At 42.7% G+C, this 19,780-nt stretch overlaps 1 protein-coding gene across 11 annotated transcripts in view; it reads right to left on the bottom strand.

The window, feature by feature from the left end:
* Positions 1-19,780, bottom strand: part of tbc1d7 (TBC1 domain family, member 7) — a 76,429-nt gene that overhangs the window by 40,614 nt on the left and 16,035 nt on the right. For 6 of the 11 annotated variants that reach the window (XM_072560742.1, XM_072560747.1, XM_072560740.1 and 3 more), the window contains 2 exons: positions 18,094-18,212; positions 7,538-7,618 (listed from right to left, as the gene is read on the bottom strand). In XM_072560742.1, coding sequence (XP_072416843.1) covers positions 7,538-7,618; positions 18,094-18,205 — 193 coding nt within the window. In that variant the 5' untranslated portion in view covers positions 18,206-18,212. The remainder of the gene's footprint in view (positions 1-7,537; positions 7,619-18,093; positions 18,213-19,780) is intronic. The other 5 variants (XM_072560744.1, XM_072560746.1, XM_072560745.1 and 2 more) reach the window with 2 other exon arrangements.

Genomic DNA, 19,780 nt, shown 5'->3' on the forward strand with positions numbered 1-19,780 from the left:
TCACTATAATTATCTCAGCTTCACTACCTCACTTTCATTCTTCACAATGATCTTTCAAACCTAATTCTTCAAGCTCATGTTTGGTCACCTGACTGAATATCTACTTCTGTTGCTTGGTATCTGTTTGTTTTATAACATAAAAGTATCCCTAGGTGCTAAAGGAGGTAAATATAAGAGATCTCTCCGCAATTTATCAAAACTCCAGTAGTATCCCAGCAATTTTAGACTCATAGTAACATGGCAAGAAAGTATGCACCGCCAAGTTGGTATTTAATTCTTTATGACATACATTTTGCTGCAGATCTGGCTGGACAACACAAAGAACCATTTGGTCCTTCTCTGCCACTATTCCCAGATCATCCCAGAATGCAAAGTTAACATCAAAGCCTCCAAAGCAAACTATTTTCTTAATCTTCTATATGCCTACACTCTCACCTTGAACAACAACAACAATGGACATTTTTCCATTATTATAACCAGCTGCTTCAAACTCTCTTCCTAAACCGCTGGGTCAAACTTACTAGGGTCATGTGTTGGCAATCAAGCCCCACTATTTCCATTGTCATCATAAAATATGAAGCTTTTATGAAAGTATGCAAAAATTCCCCAATTTTCCCAAATTCTCCTTTCTTTTAGACCCAACTTGACAAAAAGAATGGACCTTAAAAATTAACTGCTATTCATTACAAAATCATGAACCATTCTCATATAACTTTACTAGTTAAAACTTGAACCCCTCTTGTCTCACTCTACAGATATGGACAGTGCAAATACAAAATGGGCAGAGGGAACAAAAGAAGCCAGTTCATTAGGCCCTGTCCACAGGATTCGTTGCGATGACCTCTATGGCTTATCAGGATGTGTTACTCCTCAATATTCTTTCGCTGGGTAATTTCACTGGCTTGCAGGAGCCACAAAGTGACTGGTTCACCATTACCAAGCATCTGAGTTACTAGTTAAAAGGCATAGTTACAGCAACCAGGCTTGAGGGTTTTTTTTAAACTACAGAGACAGACACAACACCTTCCTTTTCGGAGGTCAGATGGTTTCTGACCAAAATTTCATACTACAGTCTTTTCAACTATCTGGGAACCAGTGATAGATGTTGACAGGCAGAAGGACTTTATCATTAACAACTGATTACCATTCGATAGCAATCAGCTATTTGTTGCCAGCCATATCTTCCTTTATATACACTGCCTGTCTTTAGTAACTGTCCGCTATTACTTGAACAAACAACAACATTCCAGTAGTACATTGCTATAATGAACTTGCTACTAAAATGTGCAAAGTCAAAAATCACATGACACCGGGTTATAATCAAAGAGGTTTATTTGAAACCACAGGCTTTTGGAGCTCTGCTCCTTCTTCAGGTACTAGTGAGAGAATACATTGGACACAGAATTTATAAGTAAAAGGACAAACGGTCATACAACTGATGCAAATGTACTGAACAAACCTAGAAGGCTGTTAAATCTTTGATCAGAATGGAGATGTAGGTTTTGATTGATTAACATGTAAATCCCAGAATTTCTTTCAAGTCACTGCCCTGAGCTAACTTCAGGTTTAAATCAATGTAAAAGAGGTGACATCTCCGGTCAAATTAAGTATTTCAGGTGTGAGTCCTTGTAGACAGTCAGTCAATGTGGCATTTTATAAATTCCTACTTTAAAAATAAAACCAGTCGGACTCCAGGTTAAGACACAGACAGATTTAAAACAAGGCTTCACACCTAAAATGCATTGTCTGACCTGAGCTGTCACCTTTTTTATATTGATCAAATCTGAAGTTAGCTCAGGGCAGGGACTCAAAAGAAATTCTGAGATTTACATATTAAATCAATCAAAGTCTGCATGTCCACTCTGATTAAAGACTTACCAGCCATCTAGGTTTGTTCAATACATTCGCATCAGTTATATGACTCTTTGATCTTTTACTTATGAATTCTGTGACCAATGTATTCTCTGTCACTAGCACCTAAAGGAGTGGGGCTCCGAAAGCTTGTGGTTTCAAATAAACCTTTTGGACTAAAACCTGATGTCCTATGATTTTTGACTGTTCGCTCCAGTCCAATGTTGGCACCTCTACATTATGACTAAAAGTGCAATAATCTTTTCCAGAAATCTTTTTTTTTAATATAAAGTTCTTTGCCCACTTTGATCCAAAATCAAAAATGCATAATAAAAAGATACATTGTAACCCCTGAACATGCAATTGTCTTTGATTTCTCACACCCCCTCAGAGATCATATTGTATATCAGACAAAGCATTTGCTCGTTTGATCCCACTCCCACTAGAGTATACACTACTTAATTTCTTCTGGCTTGCACATTTATGGACATAGTTGATGGTTCTTGGTCCTCACCTTTTACCCCTTCACTTTCAAATCTACAATGTTCACCTCTTCTCACAAACCCAAGCTTTGATCTCTTCATCCTTACAAATTTTAATTCCAATACCCTTTTCTTCCACAAAGTCTTTGAGCCTGTCATTACCTCTCAAATCCATGCATGTTTCTGTTTAAATCCTCCAATCAGGTTTCCACTCTACCACAGTATTAATTTGACTTTCATCAAAATTACAAATAGTATGTGACTGTGTCTCAGGTCAACTGTTCCTTACAGCTGTGGTTAACTCCATTATCTTTCTCTCCCACTCCTCCATCTTCATGCATCTGGGATGAGGCTATTCAAGGCTGCTTCAGACAGTGTGCACGTGACCCAAAGATCTTACTATTTCTCATCTATATGCTACCTCTCAACATCACCCAAAACACTGCATGCTTTTCCACACATTCATTGACAGCACCTGGCTCCACCTCAGCACCACCACACACAACTATTTTTGAAGAAGAAACTTCCTATGACTAAATAGTAAGAACACTATGGACACTACTTAGGGGATGGGAATCAAAGCCACATGTCTGAGAGGGGGGTCAGTTGCAGATGGGGCAGTGACAGGATGTATTGAATCTATCAGGAAGGTTTCTTACGCGATGAAACAAAGGGGTCGGTTAAAGAGTGTCTGTTTTAATGCAAGGAGTGTCTGAAATAAGAGTGACGATCTTAGAGCATGGATCAGTACTTGGGGCTACGATGTTGTGGTCATAACAGAGACGCGCGTTTCACAGGGGCAGGAATGGTTGCTTGATGTTCCAGGGTTGAGAACATTTAAAAAGAACAGGGAGGGTGGAAAAAAAGAGGAGGGGGTATAGCATTGCTGATCAGAGAGCAACCTACAGAAACAAAGGTTGTTGAGGAAGGTTTGTGGACTGAGTCAGGATAGGTGGAAGCTAGGAACAGCAAGGGATCAGTCACCGCACTGGGGGTTTTCTACAGACCACCTGAAGAACTCAGACAGGCAGATTTTGGAAAAATGCAGAAGTAGCAGGGTTGTTTTTATGGGTGATTTCAACTTTCCCAATATCAACTTGAACTTAGCAAGTGTAGATGGTTTGGATGGAGCCATTTTTGTCAGGTGTGTTCAGGAGGGTTTCCTTACTCAGTATGTAGATAGAGTGACGAGGGGAGAGGCCAGTTTGGATTTGATGCTTGGCAACGAGCCAGGACAGGTGTCAGATCTCGTGGTGGAGAGCACTTTGGTGAAAGTGATCATAACTGCCTCACATTAAGCATAGCCTTAAAGAGTGAAAGGAGCAGTTACCGAGGGAAGATATTTAATTGGGGAAAAGGAAATTATGACGCTATAAGACAGGAGTTGGGAAGTACAGACTGGGAGCAATTGTCCACACAAAGGGCACAGCAGACATGTGGAGACTATTTAAGGAGCAGTTGCTGTGAGTGATGCACAAATTTGTTCCTCTCAGTCAGGTAAGAAGGGGTAAGATTAAGGAACCTTGGATGACGAGAACAGAGGAACCTCCCGGCAAAAGGAAGAAGACAGCTTACGTAAGGTGGAGGAAACAAGGATCTAGCACAGCATTAGAGGATTACAGGCTTGCTAGAAAGGAGCTCAGAAATGGACTGAGGAGAGCCAGGAGGGGCATGATAAAGGCTTGGCAAGAAGGATTAGGGAGAACCCAAAGGCATTTTACTCATACGTGAGGAATAAGAGAATGGTCAGGGAGAAGATCAGGGATAGCGGAGGTAATTTGTGCGTGGTGTTTGAGCAGATAGGGGAAGCCCTAAATGAGTTTTTTGCTTCGGTTTTCACCAAGGAAAGGGAACTTGTTGTAAATGGAAACTTTGAGGAGCTGGGATGCAGTCTGGACCTGATGAAGTTGATGTTCCGGGAAATTTTGGAAAATATTAAGATTGATAAGTCCCCAGGGCCAGACCAGATTTATCCGAGGCTGCTCCGGGAAGTGAGAAAGGAGGTTGCTAATCCGCTGGCGAGGATATTTGCCTCCTCACTCTCCACAGGAGTCATACCGGAGGATTGGAAGGAGGCGAATGTTATTCCTCTTTTCAAGGAGGGTAACAGGGAAATCCCTGGCATAGGTCTGTGGTCAGCAAAGTTGTGGAAAGAATTCTGAGGGATAGGACTCATGACTATTTGGCAAAGCATAGTGGGATTAAAGACGGTCAGCATGGCTTTGTGAAGGGCAGGTCACGCCTCACAAATGGAGTTCTTTGAGGAGGTGACAAGACAGGTCGACGAAGGTGGATGTGGTGTATATGGACTTCAGGAAGGCATTTGATAAGGCTCCCATGGTAGGCTCATTCATAAAGTCAGGAAGTATGGGATACAGGGAGATTTGGCTATCTGGATTCCGAGTTGGCTAGCTGACAGAAGGCAGAGAGTGGTTGTAGATGGAAAGTATTCTGCCTGGAGGTCAGTCCCACACGGCACTGTTCTTGGGCCTCTGCTCTTTGTAGTTTTTATAAATGACTTGGATGAGGAGGTTGAGGGGTGGGTTAGTAAATTTGCAGATGACACAAAGGTTGGAGGTGTCATCGATAGTATACAGGGCTACTGTAGGCTGCAGCGTAACATAGACAGGATGCAGAGCTGGGCTGAGAAATGGCAGATGGAATTCAACCTGGGTAAATGTGAAGTGATGCATTTTGGAAGGTATAACTCGAATGCTGAATATAGGATTAAAGACAGGATTCTTGGCAGTGTGGAGGAACAGAGGGATCTGGGTGTGCAAGTACATAGATCTCTCAAAGTTACCACCCAAGTGGATAGGGTTGTTAAGAAAGCTTGTGGTGTTTTAGCTTTCATTAACAGGGGGATCGAATTTAAGAGCCGCGAGGTTTTGTTACAGGTCTACAAGTCCCTGTAGAAAACTTGTCACTAGGATACATGAACACCAACTAGCCACCAGAAGACATGAACCACTATCACTAGTCTCCACACATACAGACAAAGAAGGACACCACTTTGACTGGAATAACACACAGGACAGGCGAAACAACCACACACACCCCAATTCTTAGAGGCATGGCATTTTAACCAGAACTCCATCAATAAACACATCGACTTAGATTCCATCTACCTTCCCTTGAAAAAAAGAACTGGAAATTGCATCACCCACCTTAAGAAAGCAAGATCTATAAACAGAGAGGCGGGACACCACCAGCACTTCACCGGAGACTCTCACTGATGATGTTATCTCATCATGATGATGAAACATCTGAAAACAAACCTTCCAGCTCAGCGAGCTAACTTACATACTTATCTTGCATCTTACTAGCTACTGGTTTAAGGCTAAACCAGATTGAGTGCTGCATTTGATCCTGAGATGAGCTTTTGATCATAGATTGCCAGATGCTGTGCCCAAATCAGTGTTTTTTAAAATGATCTCCTTAATTAATTTATGAATGGCTGTCACCAGCAGTCCTGTTTGTGGATTTTGGGAAGGAGGTAGAAGTGAGCTATGCAGTCAGGGGAGTTCACCAGATTAAATGAGGTTAGTGATTGCACTGGACACTTACTTGCACTTCACTCACTCTAGTCTACTGCATACGCTGCTCACAATGTGGTCTCCTCTACATGAGGAAAACAAAGCATAGACTGGGTGACCGCTGCGCAGAACACCCATGTTCTGTCTGCAAAAAAGACCCAGAAGCTTCCGGTTTCCTGGCCAACGTCTCTGTCTCAGGCTTGCTGCAGTGCTCCAGCACAGGTCAGCGCAAGCTGGAAGAACAGCACCTCGTTTTTCATTTGGGAATTTTCAGCCTCTGGACTTAATGTCAAGTTCAACAATTTTAGGGCTTGAGGCACCTTCTCCCATACCCTTACCCCAAACCAGGCTTTGTTATCACATGGTCTACTATTACACACAACCCATTGTTAGTCACAAATAGCCCCCATTAGTAGCTATTAGTTCTCCTAGGCTGATTGTTAAGTCCCCAGCTTTCTTCACGCTCTTTGGGCTCTATCGCCACCTATCATTTACTTATTACCACCCCTCCCTACCCTTTCTTCTGCATGAAAACCAACTTTTCCCTAGCTACCATCAGTTTGGAGGAAGGGTCACTGGACCAGAAAGGGCAGGTGATGGGCTCGTGATATTATCACTGGACTGTTAACCCAGAGACTCAGATACTGTTCTGAGCAAATGGTGGAATTTGAATTCAACAGAAATCTGGAATTAAGAGTTTAATGATGACCATGAATCCATTGTTGGAAAAACCCATCTGGTTCACTAATGGTTCTTCAGGTAAGCTGCCATCCTTACCTGGTCTGGCCTACATATGACTCCAGACCCACAGCAATAAATGCTGGTGTAGCCAGCCACGTCGTCATCCCAGGAACGATGAAAGAAAACAAAAACCTGAAACGTTAACTCTGTTTTCTCTCTACCGATGCTGCCAATTCTGCTGAGTTTTTCCACCAATTTCTGTTTTTGTTTCTGATTTCCAGCATATGCAGTTCTTTTAGTTCTTACCTCATGAAAGTAAGCTTGGCCTGTCCAAATTTTCCCTACAAGACATCCACTCATTCAATGTATCAGTCTGAACCACTTATACCACATTTCCATCCATCCTAAATAAGGAAACAAAACTGTACACAGTATTTGAGACCATCTCACCAATGCGCTGTATAGCTGAAGCACAACCTCTTTACACTATACTAATTCCCCCTTGTAATTAAGGATAGTACTTCATGAGCCTTCATAATCACCTGCATACCAATGTGTTGTGATTCGTGCATTACAATACCTAGATCCATCCTAGTTGGATTGCTTCAATCAATTTCCATTTAAATAATACTTTGCTTTCTCAATCTTCCTAGCAAAGTGAACAACTCCATCCACGTTATTCTTACCCACTCACTTAACAGGGTTGTAGACTGTTATAGATTGGTTGGCATTTTCATAACATATACTACTTTATGTTATTTGCAAATTTATCCACCTTGCCTTGGATCCCCTCATCTAAGTACTGATATAAATTTTAAGTTGGGCCTAGCATAAACTCCTGCAGAAGCCCACTCATCATATCCTGCCAATCTGAGAAAGATGTATTTATGCATTCTCTATGTAACAAAACCTGAAATATTTATAAGCTTTAGCCACAATACACATACTAAGGCTGTCAATGCAAACTATAATATCATTTAGACATACCAAGCAATACTTTCCATACAAGGACGCGATACATGGAGGGAAGAGGATAACGTTGAGCAAAAGTGCAGAGCTTCTCAACATCTGCAAAATACAGAATTGACATGAAGTTTGCAAAGCTTAATTTGTTAACGCCACTAATTTACACAAAAGACAGCATATCACCTGAATAATAAGAAAATATTTTATTTTTCACTCCAAGAACAAGATTAGAATCTCAGAGTGCTACAGGTTCCACAATTAAGTGCATGCCAGACAAGGGGTATAAGACAACAGACCATTTTACCATTAGATTCAATTTTAGAGAACATAATAGCAGTCATATCACTAGACTAAAAACTGACAGTTCAAGAGCTTAAATCTCACCATGATAGATTGTGGAACTCAATCAAATCAGCCAAAACATGGCAAGAATGAGAAATATTGAGTAAATCAGCTGTTAGCCTGTAGTAAAAAGTCTTATCGATTAAGTAAACTCTTTCAGGGAAGAAAACCTACCACGGCTCTCCAGACTGGTCCACATACAAGTCCTGTTGCACACAATGCGGCTGACTTAGTGTGGAACTGTATTCCAGAAGAGTATGGTGTTTTTCCTCCTGGGGCGGCAGGGGTTTGGTGGTGGTAGTGATGAGACAGCCCCATTACCCTGACATCCACAGTTGACTGGAGAATACTGTGAATAAATTCCCACAACCACAGCTGATAGTGCTTAAACACTGAGTCTATAATAACTAGCTCTTGGGATCCTTTTGTGGTGCAGTGACAGGTTCCCTACCACTGAACCAGGAAGCCTGTGTTCAACTCCCACCTGCTACAGAGGTGTGTAGCACCATCTCTGAATAGGTTGATTCAAAAAAATAGATTAAATTAAAGAAAAAGACCTTTCTGAAACTAACTGTTGAAAGAATACAAGGAAGAAGTCAATTAATTTAAACTGGTTGCCAACCATTTAAAAGACTGTGATCATTGTATCAGAATATTCCGGATGATGAAGAATGAGACCTAAATTCAGAGAACCCCAGATGTACACGAGGGATACTGACAACGAGGGGCTTAATGCAGAAACAGGGCTTAAAACATCAGAAGTTTAATGCAATACATAATGTGCAAGGAAAGGAAATTGAAAAGGAAATTAGGAGATCAGAAAAGGCCATGAAAGGCTACTGGTGGAAAATTGTCAGTTTTTTAACATGTACATTAAGGATAAAAGGATAACTAGGGCAACAGTAGGGCCATTAAGGACTATGTTGATATTCAGTGCGTGGAGCCAGAGGACATAGGTAGATTTCTAAATGAATACATTGCATCAATTCAATAGTGAGAGGGTTGATATAGGTATAAAAAGCAGGGAGAAGAACTGAGAGATAAATTAACAAAATCAGCACAGGAAGGGAGGAGGTAGTGAGTGATCTGGCAGGCTTAAAAGAAAATAAATCTCCAGGTCTGGATGAAAAGTATCCTAGGCTACTGAATGAGGCAAGGGAAGAAATAACAGGGGCACTGGCAATAGATTTTTAACACCTCTCTGGCCACAGGAGAGGTGCAAAGGACTGGCACTGCAATTTAAGAAGAGAGTAAGGGATAAGTAAGGAAACTACAGGTCAGTCTGTCTCACCTCTGTGGTGGGCAAACTACTGGAAGCAATTCTGAGGGACAGAATTAATCTGCAACTGGAGAGGTAAAACAGTCTAAAACAGTCAGCAGGGTTTTGTTAAGGGAGGTACTTCATTGAATTTTTCAAGGAGATGATCAACTGTGTAGATAAGGACAATGCATTTGACATAGTCTGCATGGTCTTCTGCAAAACTTTTGATAAGATGATAGTAGGAACCCCAGAATATAAGGAAATTTGGCTAATTGGACCAGGAAGCAAACAGTGATGGTCAAGTAGTGTTTTTGTGACTGGAAACCTGGTACAATGGGGTGCCACGGATATCAGCGTTGGGGCCCTTGTTGTTGTAGTATTTATATGTGATTGAGATTTGAGTGTTGAAGAATTGATCAGTTAACTTCACAGATGTGACAAGAATTGGTGGGGTGGTAAATAATGAGGAGGATAGCCTTACGTAACAAGATAAAAACAGATTGGTCAGATGGTCTGATCACTGGCAAATGGAATTCAATCCAGATAAGTCAGTGGACCACTTGGGCAGGAGGACAAACAAGGTATGGGAACATATGATGAATGACAGAATCCTGGGAAGGACTAAAGATCGGAGAGACCTTGGTGTGCATGTCAAGCGGTCTCTTAAAGTAGCGTTACAAGTAGAAAATATAGTTAAGAATGCCTATCCACGTGATGATGTGGAGGTGCTGGGGTTGGACTGAGATGGGCAAGGTCAGAAATTACCCGATACCAGGGTATAGGGTTATCTGAAATCACAAGCTTTTGGAGCGCTGCTTCTTTATAAGGCAAAGTAAAGGGAAGCACTATAGGAACAGAATTTATAGACAGGTCAAAAGATCTTACAAATGGCGTGGGTATCAACAGGCTAAATAATAAGTCTCAGCAGGTGACCAAAAGTGTCAGATGGTGAGAGTAAAGAGTCAACAGCTGAATAGCAAGTGAAGGGATGACGTGGGTTTCTCAGGGGCAGGAATGGTTGCTGGATGTTCCAGGGTTTAGAACATTTAAAAAGAATAGGGAGGGGGGAAAAGAGGAGGGGGTGTAGCACTGCTAATCAGAGAGGGTATCACAGCGACAGAAGTTACCATTGTCGAGGAGGGTCTGCCTACTGAGTCAGTATGGGTGGGAAATTAGGAACAGTAAGGGAGCAGTCACCTCATTAGGGGTTGACTACAGGCCGCCCAGTAGCAGCAGGGAGATTGATAGGTCGGCAGGGTTGTTGTAACGGGTGACTTTAACTTTCCCAATATTGATTGTAACCGCCTTCGAGCAGATGGTTTGGAAGAAGCTGTTTTTGTAAGGTGTGTTTAGGAGGGTTTCCTAACTCAGTACGTTGACAGGCTGACGAGGGGAGAGGCCATTTTGGATTTGGTGCTCGGTAAGGAGCCGGGCAGGTGTCAGATCTTGCAGTGGGAGAGCATTTTGGTGATAGTGACCACAACTGCCTCACATTCTATATAGCTATGGAGAATGAGAGAAGCAGGCACAATGGGAGGATAGTTAATTGGGGAAAAGGAAACTATGATGCTATCAGACGTGAGTTGGGAAGCATGGACTGGGAGCAATTGTTCCATGGAGGGCACATGTGGAGACTGTTTAAGGAACAGTTCTTGCGAGTGATACATGTGTTCCACTGAAACAGGCAAGAAGGGGCAAGATAAAGGAACCTTGGATGACGAGAGTGGATGAGCTTCTCACCAAAAGGAAGAAGGCAGCTTACGTAAGGTGGAGGAAGACAGGGTCTTGCTCAGCTCTGGAGGATTACAGGCAGGTGAGGAAAGAGCTCAAAAATGGTCTGAGGAGAGCCAGCAGGGGGCACGAAAAAGGCTTGGCAGGAAGGATTAGGGAGAATCCAAAGGCATTTTATACGCATGTGAGGAATAAGAGAATGATCATAGAAAGAGTAGGGCCAATCAGAGATAGCATAGGGGACTTGCGTATAGAGTCTGAGGTGGTAGGGGAAGCCCTAAATGAGTTTTTTGCTTCTGTCTTTACTAAAGAAAAGGACCTCGTAGTGAATGAAACCATTGAGGAGCAGGTGTGCATGCTGGAACAGATAGAGATTGAGGAAGCTGATGTGCTGAAAATTTTGACAAACACAAGTCACCAGGGCCAGACCAGATTTGTCCTAGGCTGCTTTGGGAAGCAAGAAATGTGATTGCCTCGCCACTTGCGAAGATCTTTGCATCCTCGCTCTCCACTGGAGTCGTCCTGAGGACCAGAGGGAGGCAAATGTAATTCCTCTCTTCAAGAAAGGAAATAGGGAAATCCCCGGCAATTACAGACCAGTCAGTCTAACGTCTGTTATCTGCAAGGTGTTAGAAAGGATTCTGAAGGATAGGATTTATGACCATCTGGAAGAGCATGGCTTGATTAAATGCAGTCAGCACGGCTTTGTGAGGGGTAGGTCATGCCTCACAAACCTTATCGAGTTTTTTGAGGATGTTACTAAACAAGTTGATGAGGTTCGAGCAGTGGATGGGGTGTATATGGACTTCAGCAAGGCATTTGATAAGGTTCTCCATGGTAGGCTCGTTCAGAAGGTCAGGAGGAATGGGATACAGGGAGATTTAGCTGTCTGGATACAGAATTGGCTGGTCGACTGAAGACAGCGAGTGGTAGTGGAAGGAAAGTATTCTAGGAGAAAGTGAGGACTGCAGATGCTGGAAATCAGAGCTGAAAAATGTGTTGCTGGAAAAGCACAGCAGGTCAGGCAGCATCCAAGGAGCAGGAGAATCGACGTTTCGGGCATAAGGAAAGTATTCTGCCTGGAAGTCAGTGGTGAGTGGTGTTCCACAGGGCTCTGTTCTTGGGCCTTTACTCTTTGTAATTTTTATTAGTGACTTGGATGAGGGGATTGAAAGATGGGTTAGCAAGCTTGCAGACGACACAAAGGTTGGAGGTGTCGTTGACAGTATAGAGGGCTGTTGTAGGCTGCAGTGTGACATTGACAGGATGCAGAGATGGGCTAAGATGTGGCAGATGGAGTTCAACCTGGATAAATGCGAAGTGATGCATTTTGGAAGGTCAAACTTGAAAGTTGAGTACAGGATTAACGATAGGATTCTTGGCAGTGTGGAGGAACACCAGGATCTTGGTGATCCCTTAAAATTGCCACCCAAATGGACAGGGTTGTTAAGAAAGCATATGGCGTTTTGGCTTTCATTAACAGGGGGAGTGAGTTTAAGAGCCGTGAGATCTTGTTGCAGCTCTATAAAACTTTGGTTAGACCGCACTTGGAATACTGTGTCCAATTCTGGTCGCCCTATTATAGGAAAGATGTGGATGCTTTGGAGAGGGTTCAGAGGAGGTTTACCAGGATGCTGCCTGAAATGGAGGGCTTATCTTACGAAGAGAAGTTGACTGAGCTCGGACTTTTTTCATTGGAAAAAAGAAGAAAGAGAGGGGACCTAATTGAGGTATACAAGATAATGAAAGGCATAGATAGAGTTGATAGCTAGAGTCTTTTTCCCAGGGCAGAAATTGTTAACATGAGGGGTCATAGTTTTAAGCTGTTTAGTGAAAGGTATAGAGGGGATGTCAGAGGTGGGTTCTTTACGCAGAGAGTTGAGAGAGCATGGAATGCATTGCCAGCAGCAGTTGTGGAAGCAAGGTCACTGGGGATATTTAAGAGACTGCTGGACATGCATATGGTCACAGAAATCTGAGGGTTCGTACATTAGGTTTACCTTCCGTGAGGATCAATGGTCGGCACAACATCGTAGGCTGAAGGGCCTGTTCTGTGCTCTACTGTTCTATGTTCTATGACCTGATTAGATTCCCTAATGTGGAAACAGGCCCTTTGGCCGAACCAGTCCACACCAACCCTTCAAAGTGTAACCAATCCAGACCCATTTCCCTCTGACTAATGACCTAACACTATGGGCAATTTGGCATGGGCAATTCACCTGACTGCACATCTTGAATTGTGGGAGGAAGCCGGAGCACCCAGAGGAAACCCATGCAGACAAGGGGAGAATGTGCAAACTCCACACAAACAGTCACCAGAGGCTGGAATCGAACCTGGGACCCTGCTGCTGTGAGGCAGCAGCGCTAATCACTGAGTCACCATGCCACCCATGATTAATTGAGGCAGAAATATAATTAGGAAAAATTAAAAAATAAAATGGTGCTGAAGACAAACCAAATGGCTGGAATAACATGACAGGTGTGAGTTGCATGCTGAGGATCTAAGCAAACAAACAAGAAATCCAAAACTGTACAAACTAATTAAGGTAGAGAAATCATAAGTTATCAAGGTGATGGTGTCAAAACAGGACAGTAAGGAAGATTTTACAGATATGGCGTAGTTACACGTATCACAACACGAACCCAAGAACACAGTTAAGACAATCTTCATGGGTACGGAACTTGGCTATCAGTTTCTGCCGGCTGATCCTGCGTTGTTGTATACCTCAAAGGTCGCCTTGGAGGACACTTACCTAAAGATCGGAGGCTGAATGTACCCACATGATGCACTGCAGAAAATCACGGAGGCTCCTTAAAGAGCATCTTACAAACCGTTGCTCATTCCATCTAGAAAGTCAAAGGCAGCAGATACATGGGAACACTATCACCTGCAGGTTTCCCGTCAAGCCACTCACCATCCTGACTTGGAAATACATTACCATCCTTTCACTGTCTTTGGGTCAAAATCCTGGAATATGTTAACATATCGTGAGATCTACCTACAGCAACATGGACTGCAGTGGTTGAAGGTAGCTCACCACCAACTTCTTCAGGGCAACTAGAAATGGCCAAAAGGTACTGACTCAACCAGCAAAACCCACTTCACTGGAGTAATTTTTTTTAAAAAATGAAATGATTGCGTTTATTAGCCGAGACATAGAGCTTCAAAGCTGGGAGGTTTTGCTGGAATTGTACAAGATGTTGGTTCAACCACAGCTAGAGTTCTGTGTGCAATCTGGAAACCACATTAGGAGAGATGTAATTGCAATGGAAAAGGTATGAAGGAGATTTACTAGAATAGTACCTACACTACCGAATTGTAATTATGAAGAAAGGTTAGACAAACTGGATTGCCTTCCTTGGAGCAGAGAGGACTGAGGAGGCAGGTTGAGATGTATGAAACTGAGGGGCACAGACAGGAAGGACCTTTTCCTCTTGCTGGAGGGATCAATGACCAGGGCATAGATTTAAGGTAAGGAGCAGGAAGTTCCAAGGGGATGAGAGAAAATATCTTTTCATTCAGAGGATGGTGGGAATCTGGAAGTCACTGCCTGTAGCTGGTAGAAGACAGGAACCCTCATAACATTTAAGAAGTATTTAGAAAGGTACTTGCAAGCTAAGGCATATGTTTATGCATATGGACCAAGTTTAGTACTTGTTTTGAACTGGTGTAGACTGGATGAACTGAAGGACCTTTTTCTGTGTTGTAGACCTCTAATCCAGAATGAAAAAAAATCAATTAGCAGAGAGCAGACTTCAAATGGGGCAATCGCTGAGGTACGAACGACAGGGGAGGGAACTCAGTCCCTAGAAAGATTCAAAATTGATAGGATTGAAATGTTGGACAGAGTTTTGGTACGTAAAGTTGACATGACACCGGTCCAAACGAGATACAACCAAGAATTTTGAGTGGAAATTACAGGGGCACTGACCACAACATTTCAGCCTTCCCTTAACTCAGGGTAGATGCAAAAAAAGTGGAAAATTGCAGATATTAAGGCCTTGTTCAATGAAGGTTGTAAGGATAAGTCCAGCAATTATTGACCAATTTAGCTTCCGTGGTGGGAAAGCTTCTAGTGACACTTTTTGGAGAATTAGTAGTTACATGGAGAAAATGGTGGAATGATTAGGAAAAATTTAATTAACTTCATAGAGTTTTTGCAAGAGGTAACAGAAAGACTTAATGAGGACAATGTTATTGATGTGGTGTATTGAACTTTCAAAAGCCACACAGACTTGAGGCAAGTCACACAATAACATTTAAAAGGTATTTGGACAAATACATGGATAGGAAATTTCAGAAGGATATGAGCTAAACACAGGAAACAGGGTTAGCAGGGATGGACATGTTGGTCAGCATGGACCAGTTTGGGCCAAAGGACTGTCTGCAGGCTGTAGGACTCTATGACTCTCAGTTATAGGTCATGGGATTAAAGAGTTAGTAGAAACATGAATAAAAAACACTGGCTGAGTGATTGTAACAGAAGGTAATACATATTTTTCAGGATAGAGGAAGATTTGTAGCCGAGTTCCTGAATGTTTGATATTGGGACATTTCCCATGGTAGATATTTTCCTGACATATATTAATGTTTTGATCTTGATGCACAGGGTACAATTTCAAAATCTGCAGATGACAAACTTGGAAGGATTGCAAACAGTAAGGAGGACAATGTAGAAGGATATAGATAAGTAGGTGGAGTGGAGAGATGAGTTTCAGTGCAGTGAAGTGTGAGGTGATGCTTTTTATACACATTTGTAGGGCAACACAATGGCTCAATAGGTAGCGCTGCTGCCTCACAGCACCAGGGAGCCAAGCTCGATTCCACCCTTGGGCAACAGTCTGTGTGGAGTTTGCACATTCTCCCAGTATCTGCATGGGGGTTTCCTCCAGGTACTCCAGTTTCCTCCAACAGTCTAAAGATTTTCAGGTCAGGTGGATTGGCCATGTTAAATTACCCTTGGTGTCCATGGATGCACTAGCTCAGTGGATTAACCATAGGAAATGTGGGATTACAGAATGGATTAACCATAGGAAAATGGAGAGAGCGCAGAAGGTTTATACAAGAATGGTTCCAGGGACATGAAACTTTAGTTTTACGGATAGATTTAAGAAATCGGGACTATTCTCCTTGGAAGTATGACAGAGGTGTTCTTGAGTAGGCTGGTTAGACAGGGAGAAACTGTTATTGCTCATAACAGAACAAGAGGGCATAGATTTAAAGTGATCTGTACAAGAAGGGCAAAATAAAGAAAAAAAATTTCGCTTAGCTTAGTTAAGGCACGGAATACACAGCCTGGAAGTATGATCGAGTCAGGTTCAAGAGGGCCCTAGTGATTATCATCTGAAACATTCATGAGGGCACTGATGATTACTTAAATAAAAATAAAGTGCAAGGGTATGGCGAGAAAACAGATAGGCACTATGTAATGAGGCTAATTTAATGAGCCGGTGCAGGTACATTGGGCTAAATGGACTCCTTCTGTGCCCTAACACTTCTGGGATTCTGTGAAACGCTCGGTGGGTTTCATATCTGCTAGGTCATCACAATGGGTTTTGCTTTGCTATCTTAGACTGGACCTCAGTTGGAGCTAGATGAACACCTGCGAGAGCAATAGGAACAGCAGATGCAGAAGTAGTATGCCATAGTTGTGGGATTGTTCACCGAGCTGGGAAGTTGAGTTGCAGACGTTTTGTTCCCTTTCTAGGAGATATCCTCAGTGCTTTGGAGCCTCCTGTGAAACGCTGCTGTACTGTGCCTTGTGGAATTTATTTGGTTTCATTCCTGCTGCTTCTGGTTGCCAGTTACACTTGTTTGTTACAGTGGTTGGTATACTGGGTTTAGGTTAATGTTTTTATTGATGGTGTCCATGGCTGAGTGCCATGCCTCGAGAAATTCTCTGGCTGTCCTCTGTTTAGCTTGTCCTATAATTGCTGTGTTGTCCAAGCGAAACTTGTGGTTCTTGTCGCCTGTCTGTATGGTTATCAGAGACAGCTGGTCATGGCGATTAGTGGCTAGTTGGTGTTCATAGATGCGGATTGCTAGTTGTCTGCCTGCTTGCCTTAGATAGTGACCCTTGCAGTCTTTGCATAGAATCTTGTAAACTACACTTGTCTTACACATGATAGGTATAGGGTCTTTTGTTCTGGTGAGTTATCTGAGTGTGGCTGTCGGTTTATGGGCTGTTATGAATCCAAGTGGTTGGAGAAGTTTGGCTGCTAGTTCCGAGACTTCTTTATACAAGATAGAGTGGCTAGTGTGTTAGATTGTGGCATGTCCTCATCACATCTTCATGTCCTGAGACACTGATGATCAGAAATGTTTCTTGGATAGGGCTATTCCTAAGGTTCCCTCTCTCCTGTGCAATTGCAGGCCCTAGCAGTCGACCTAGCAGACAAACAGTGTCTCAGGACGTGAAATTGGGTGGAAGATGATTTCTGCAGGTTCCTTAAAGAAAATCTTCTCTAAGTCCCACTACCATAAACCTTTTCATGATTGGATTTTTCCACTGCAGACTTGTATAGGATCTCCAATGTCACCCCACAAATGTACAAGGTAGTTAGTTGATTGGTTGTTTGCTAAGGCTGACAGTAACGTGAATTTTGCGACCAACGTCAATCAGAATGAGCAGGCGTTCAGCTTTGCAGGCCAGGCTGGTACTATCTAGATGGAAGGAATCACTACAAACTGGCTAGTTGCCAATCAAAGATAGTTACTTTTAATTCACTGGACCTAGAAGCAGATGCCCAGCAGCCACTCTGTATAACAAGGACAATAGAGATCTAGCTAATGCCACCCACCAGAAACCCAACTATTCAACAGTATCACTAACAGATGTGTCTTCAAACTGGCCATGATGTGCAGTTTTAATAATATATTAGAACAGCTTCTGTCCATCTTATGATCCATCAGCAAAGTTAAAATCAGATCGCTTAAATCCTAAGGGGGAGCCATGTAGTCTCAACTCCTTGTAATAATTTACCAAATGTACATTTCCTTCAAAAAAATTCTCATATGTCAGGGCAATGATGCAAAATGGTTATTACAAATTTTATGCAGGTTAGCAAGTTCAAATTTACACAAAGAATTTTAAAAAATTTCTTCCTCCAATCTTCAGAAGTGAGATCTATATTTGATCACTTGGGTCAGATTTAGGAGCACCACCATCTTAGAGCCAGCAACTTCAGATTATTACCTGAGTTAACAGTATTCTAGTGAATCACGTAAATGCTCAAAGCTTACCTAATGGATCATCCTTTAGCAGAATCTCAAGGGACTTCTTTTCTTCAACACCACGAAACCCAACTTTTTCATAATAGTGGGAACGGAAGTTTCTCTGTGGGTCTTCAGCCATCTTCCTACTAAATATAACTCATAGTGACAAATGCTTCTTAAAATGTACAAGGAGAAGGAGTTGGTCATTCAACTCGGAGTCTTTCTGCCATTCAATAAAACTACATGTGTGGGGAGGTGCACTCAGCTGCAGCTCTTGGGAGATAGTGTTAGGGAGCAGGAGCTGGGGCTGGATGCACTTAGGATGACCTGAGATGCTGAGTGCTTCATAGATAAGAGTTTTAGAGAAGTGGTCACACCTAAGATGCAGGCAGCAGATAACTGGGTGATCACCAGGAAAGGCAAATGGAGTAGGCAGAGAGTGTAGGAATCCGCTGTGGCCATTCCCCTCAAAAACAAGTATGTAATTTTGGATACTACTGGGCAGGGGGTGCAGGAAGCTTGGATAACCATTCAGGGGAAAGCAGCATTACTTTCTCCAACTAGCTTTGGGGCATAGCGGGAAAGGGTAAAGATAAACACAGTGATAGGAGACTCCATAGTTAGGCGGACATTTAGGAGATTCTGGGGTCACAAACGGAAATCCACAAAGATGTTTTGCCTCTCAGGAGCCAGGGACCAGGATGTCTCAGAACAGCTGCAGAATCTTAAGAGGGAGGATGAGTAGCCAGGAGTCATTGTGCATGTTAGCACAAATGACATAGGTAGAAATAGGGAGGAGGTCCTGCAGAGTGATTATAGAGAGCTGGAAAAATAAAAGCTAAAAACCAGGACCATGTTAGTGATAATCTCCAGATTACTTCCAGTGCGAGTGAGGGTAAGAACTGTAGGATATGGCAGATGAATGCATGGCTAAAGAATTGGTGCAGGGGGCAAGGATTCAGATTTTTAGATCATTGGGATATTTTTTCTGGGGCAGAGATGACCTGTTCAAGAAGAACAAGTTGCACCTGAACTGCAGGATGACCAATATCGTGATGGCCCGGTTTGCTAGTGCTGCAAGGGAGGGTTTAAACTAAATTGGCAGAAGGGTGGGATCCTCAACAGCAGGGAGGCAAGTGCGAAATGAGATACAGTAATCAGAAAGTTGAAGAGACAGGTCAGGATGAAACACGAAAGGGAGCAAGGAATTCCTGTAGGATTAAACTGCACCTACTTCAATGCAAGAGGACTGACAGGTAGGGCCAATGAACTCAGGGTGTGGATAGGTACATGGGACTGGGATATTACAGCCACTACAGAAACATGGCTAAGGGAGGGGCAGGACTGGCAGTTTAGTGCGCCACAGTATAGGTGCTTTAGGTGGGACAGAGGTGGTGAAAAGAGGGGAGATGGAGTTGTAATTTTGATTAAGGCAAGTATCACAGCAGCAATCAGAGATGAAATAACTGAAGGATCATCCACTGAGACATTTGTGGGTGGAGTTAGGAAAAAGAAGGGGATGTTGATGTTATTGGGGTTGTACTATAGGCAACGGGAATTACAGGAACAAATACGCAGGGAAACCGGGGAGACTTGCAGGAGCCAGAGCATTGTCATAGTAAGAGATTTTAATTGGCCTGACATAATCTGGGACTGCCAGAGCATTAAGGCCTGACATAGGATGGAATTTGTTAAGTGTGTTTAGGAAAGTTTC

This window comes from Chiloscyllium punctatum, chromosome 41, assembly GCF_047496795.1.
Source record: "Chiloscyllium punctatum isolate Juve2018m chromosome 41, sChiPun1.3, whole genome shotgun sequence".
NCBI classification, from domain to species: Eukaryota; Metazoa; Chordata; class Chondrichthyes; order Orectolobiformes; family Hemiscylliidae; genus Chiloscyllium; species Chiloscyllium punctatum.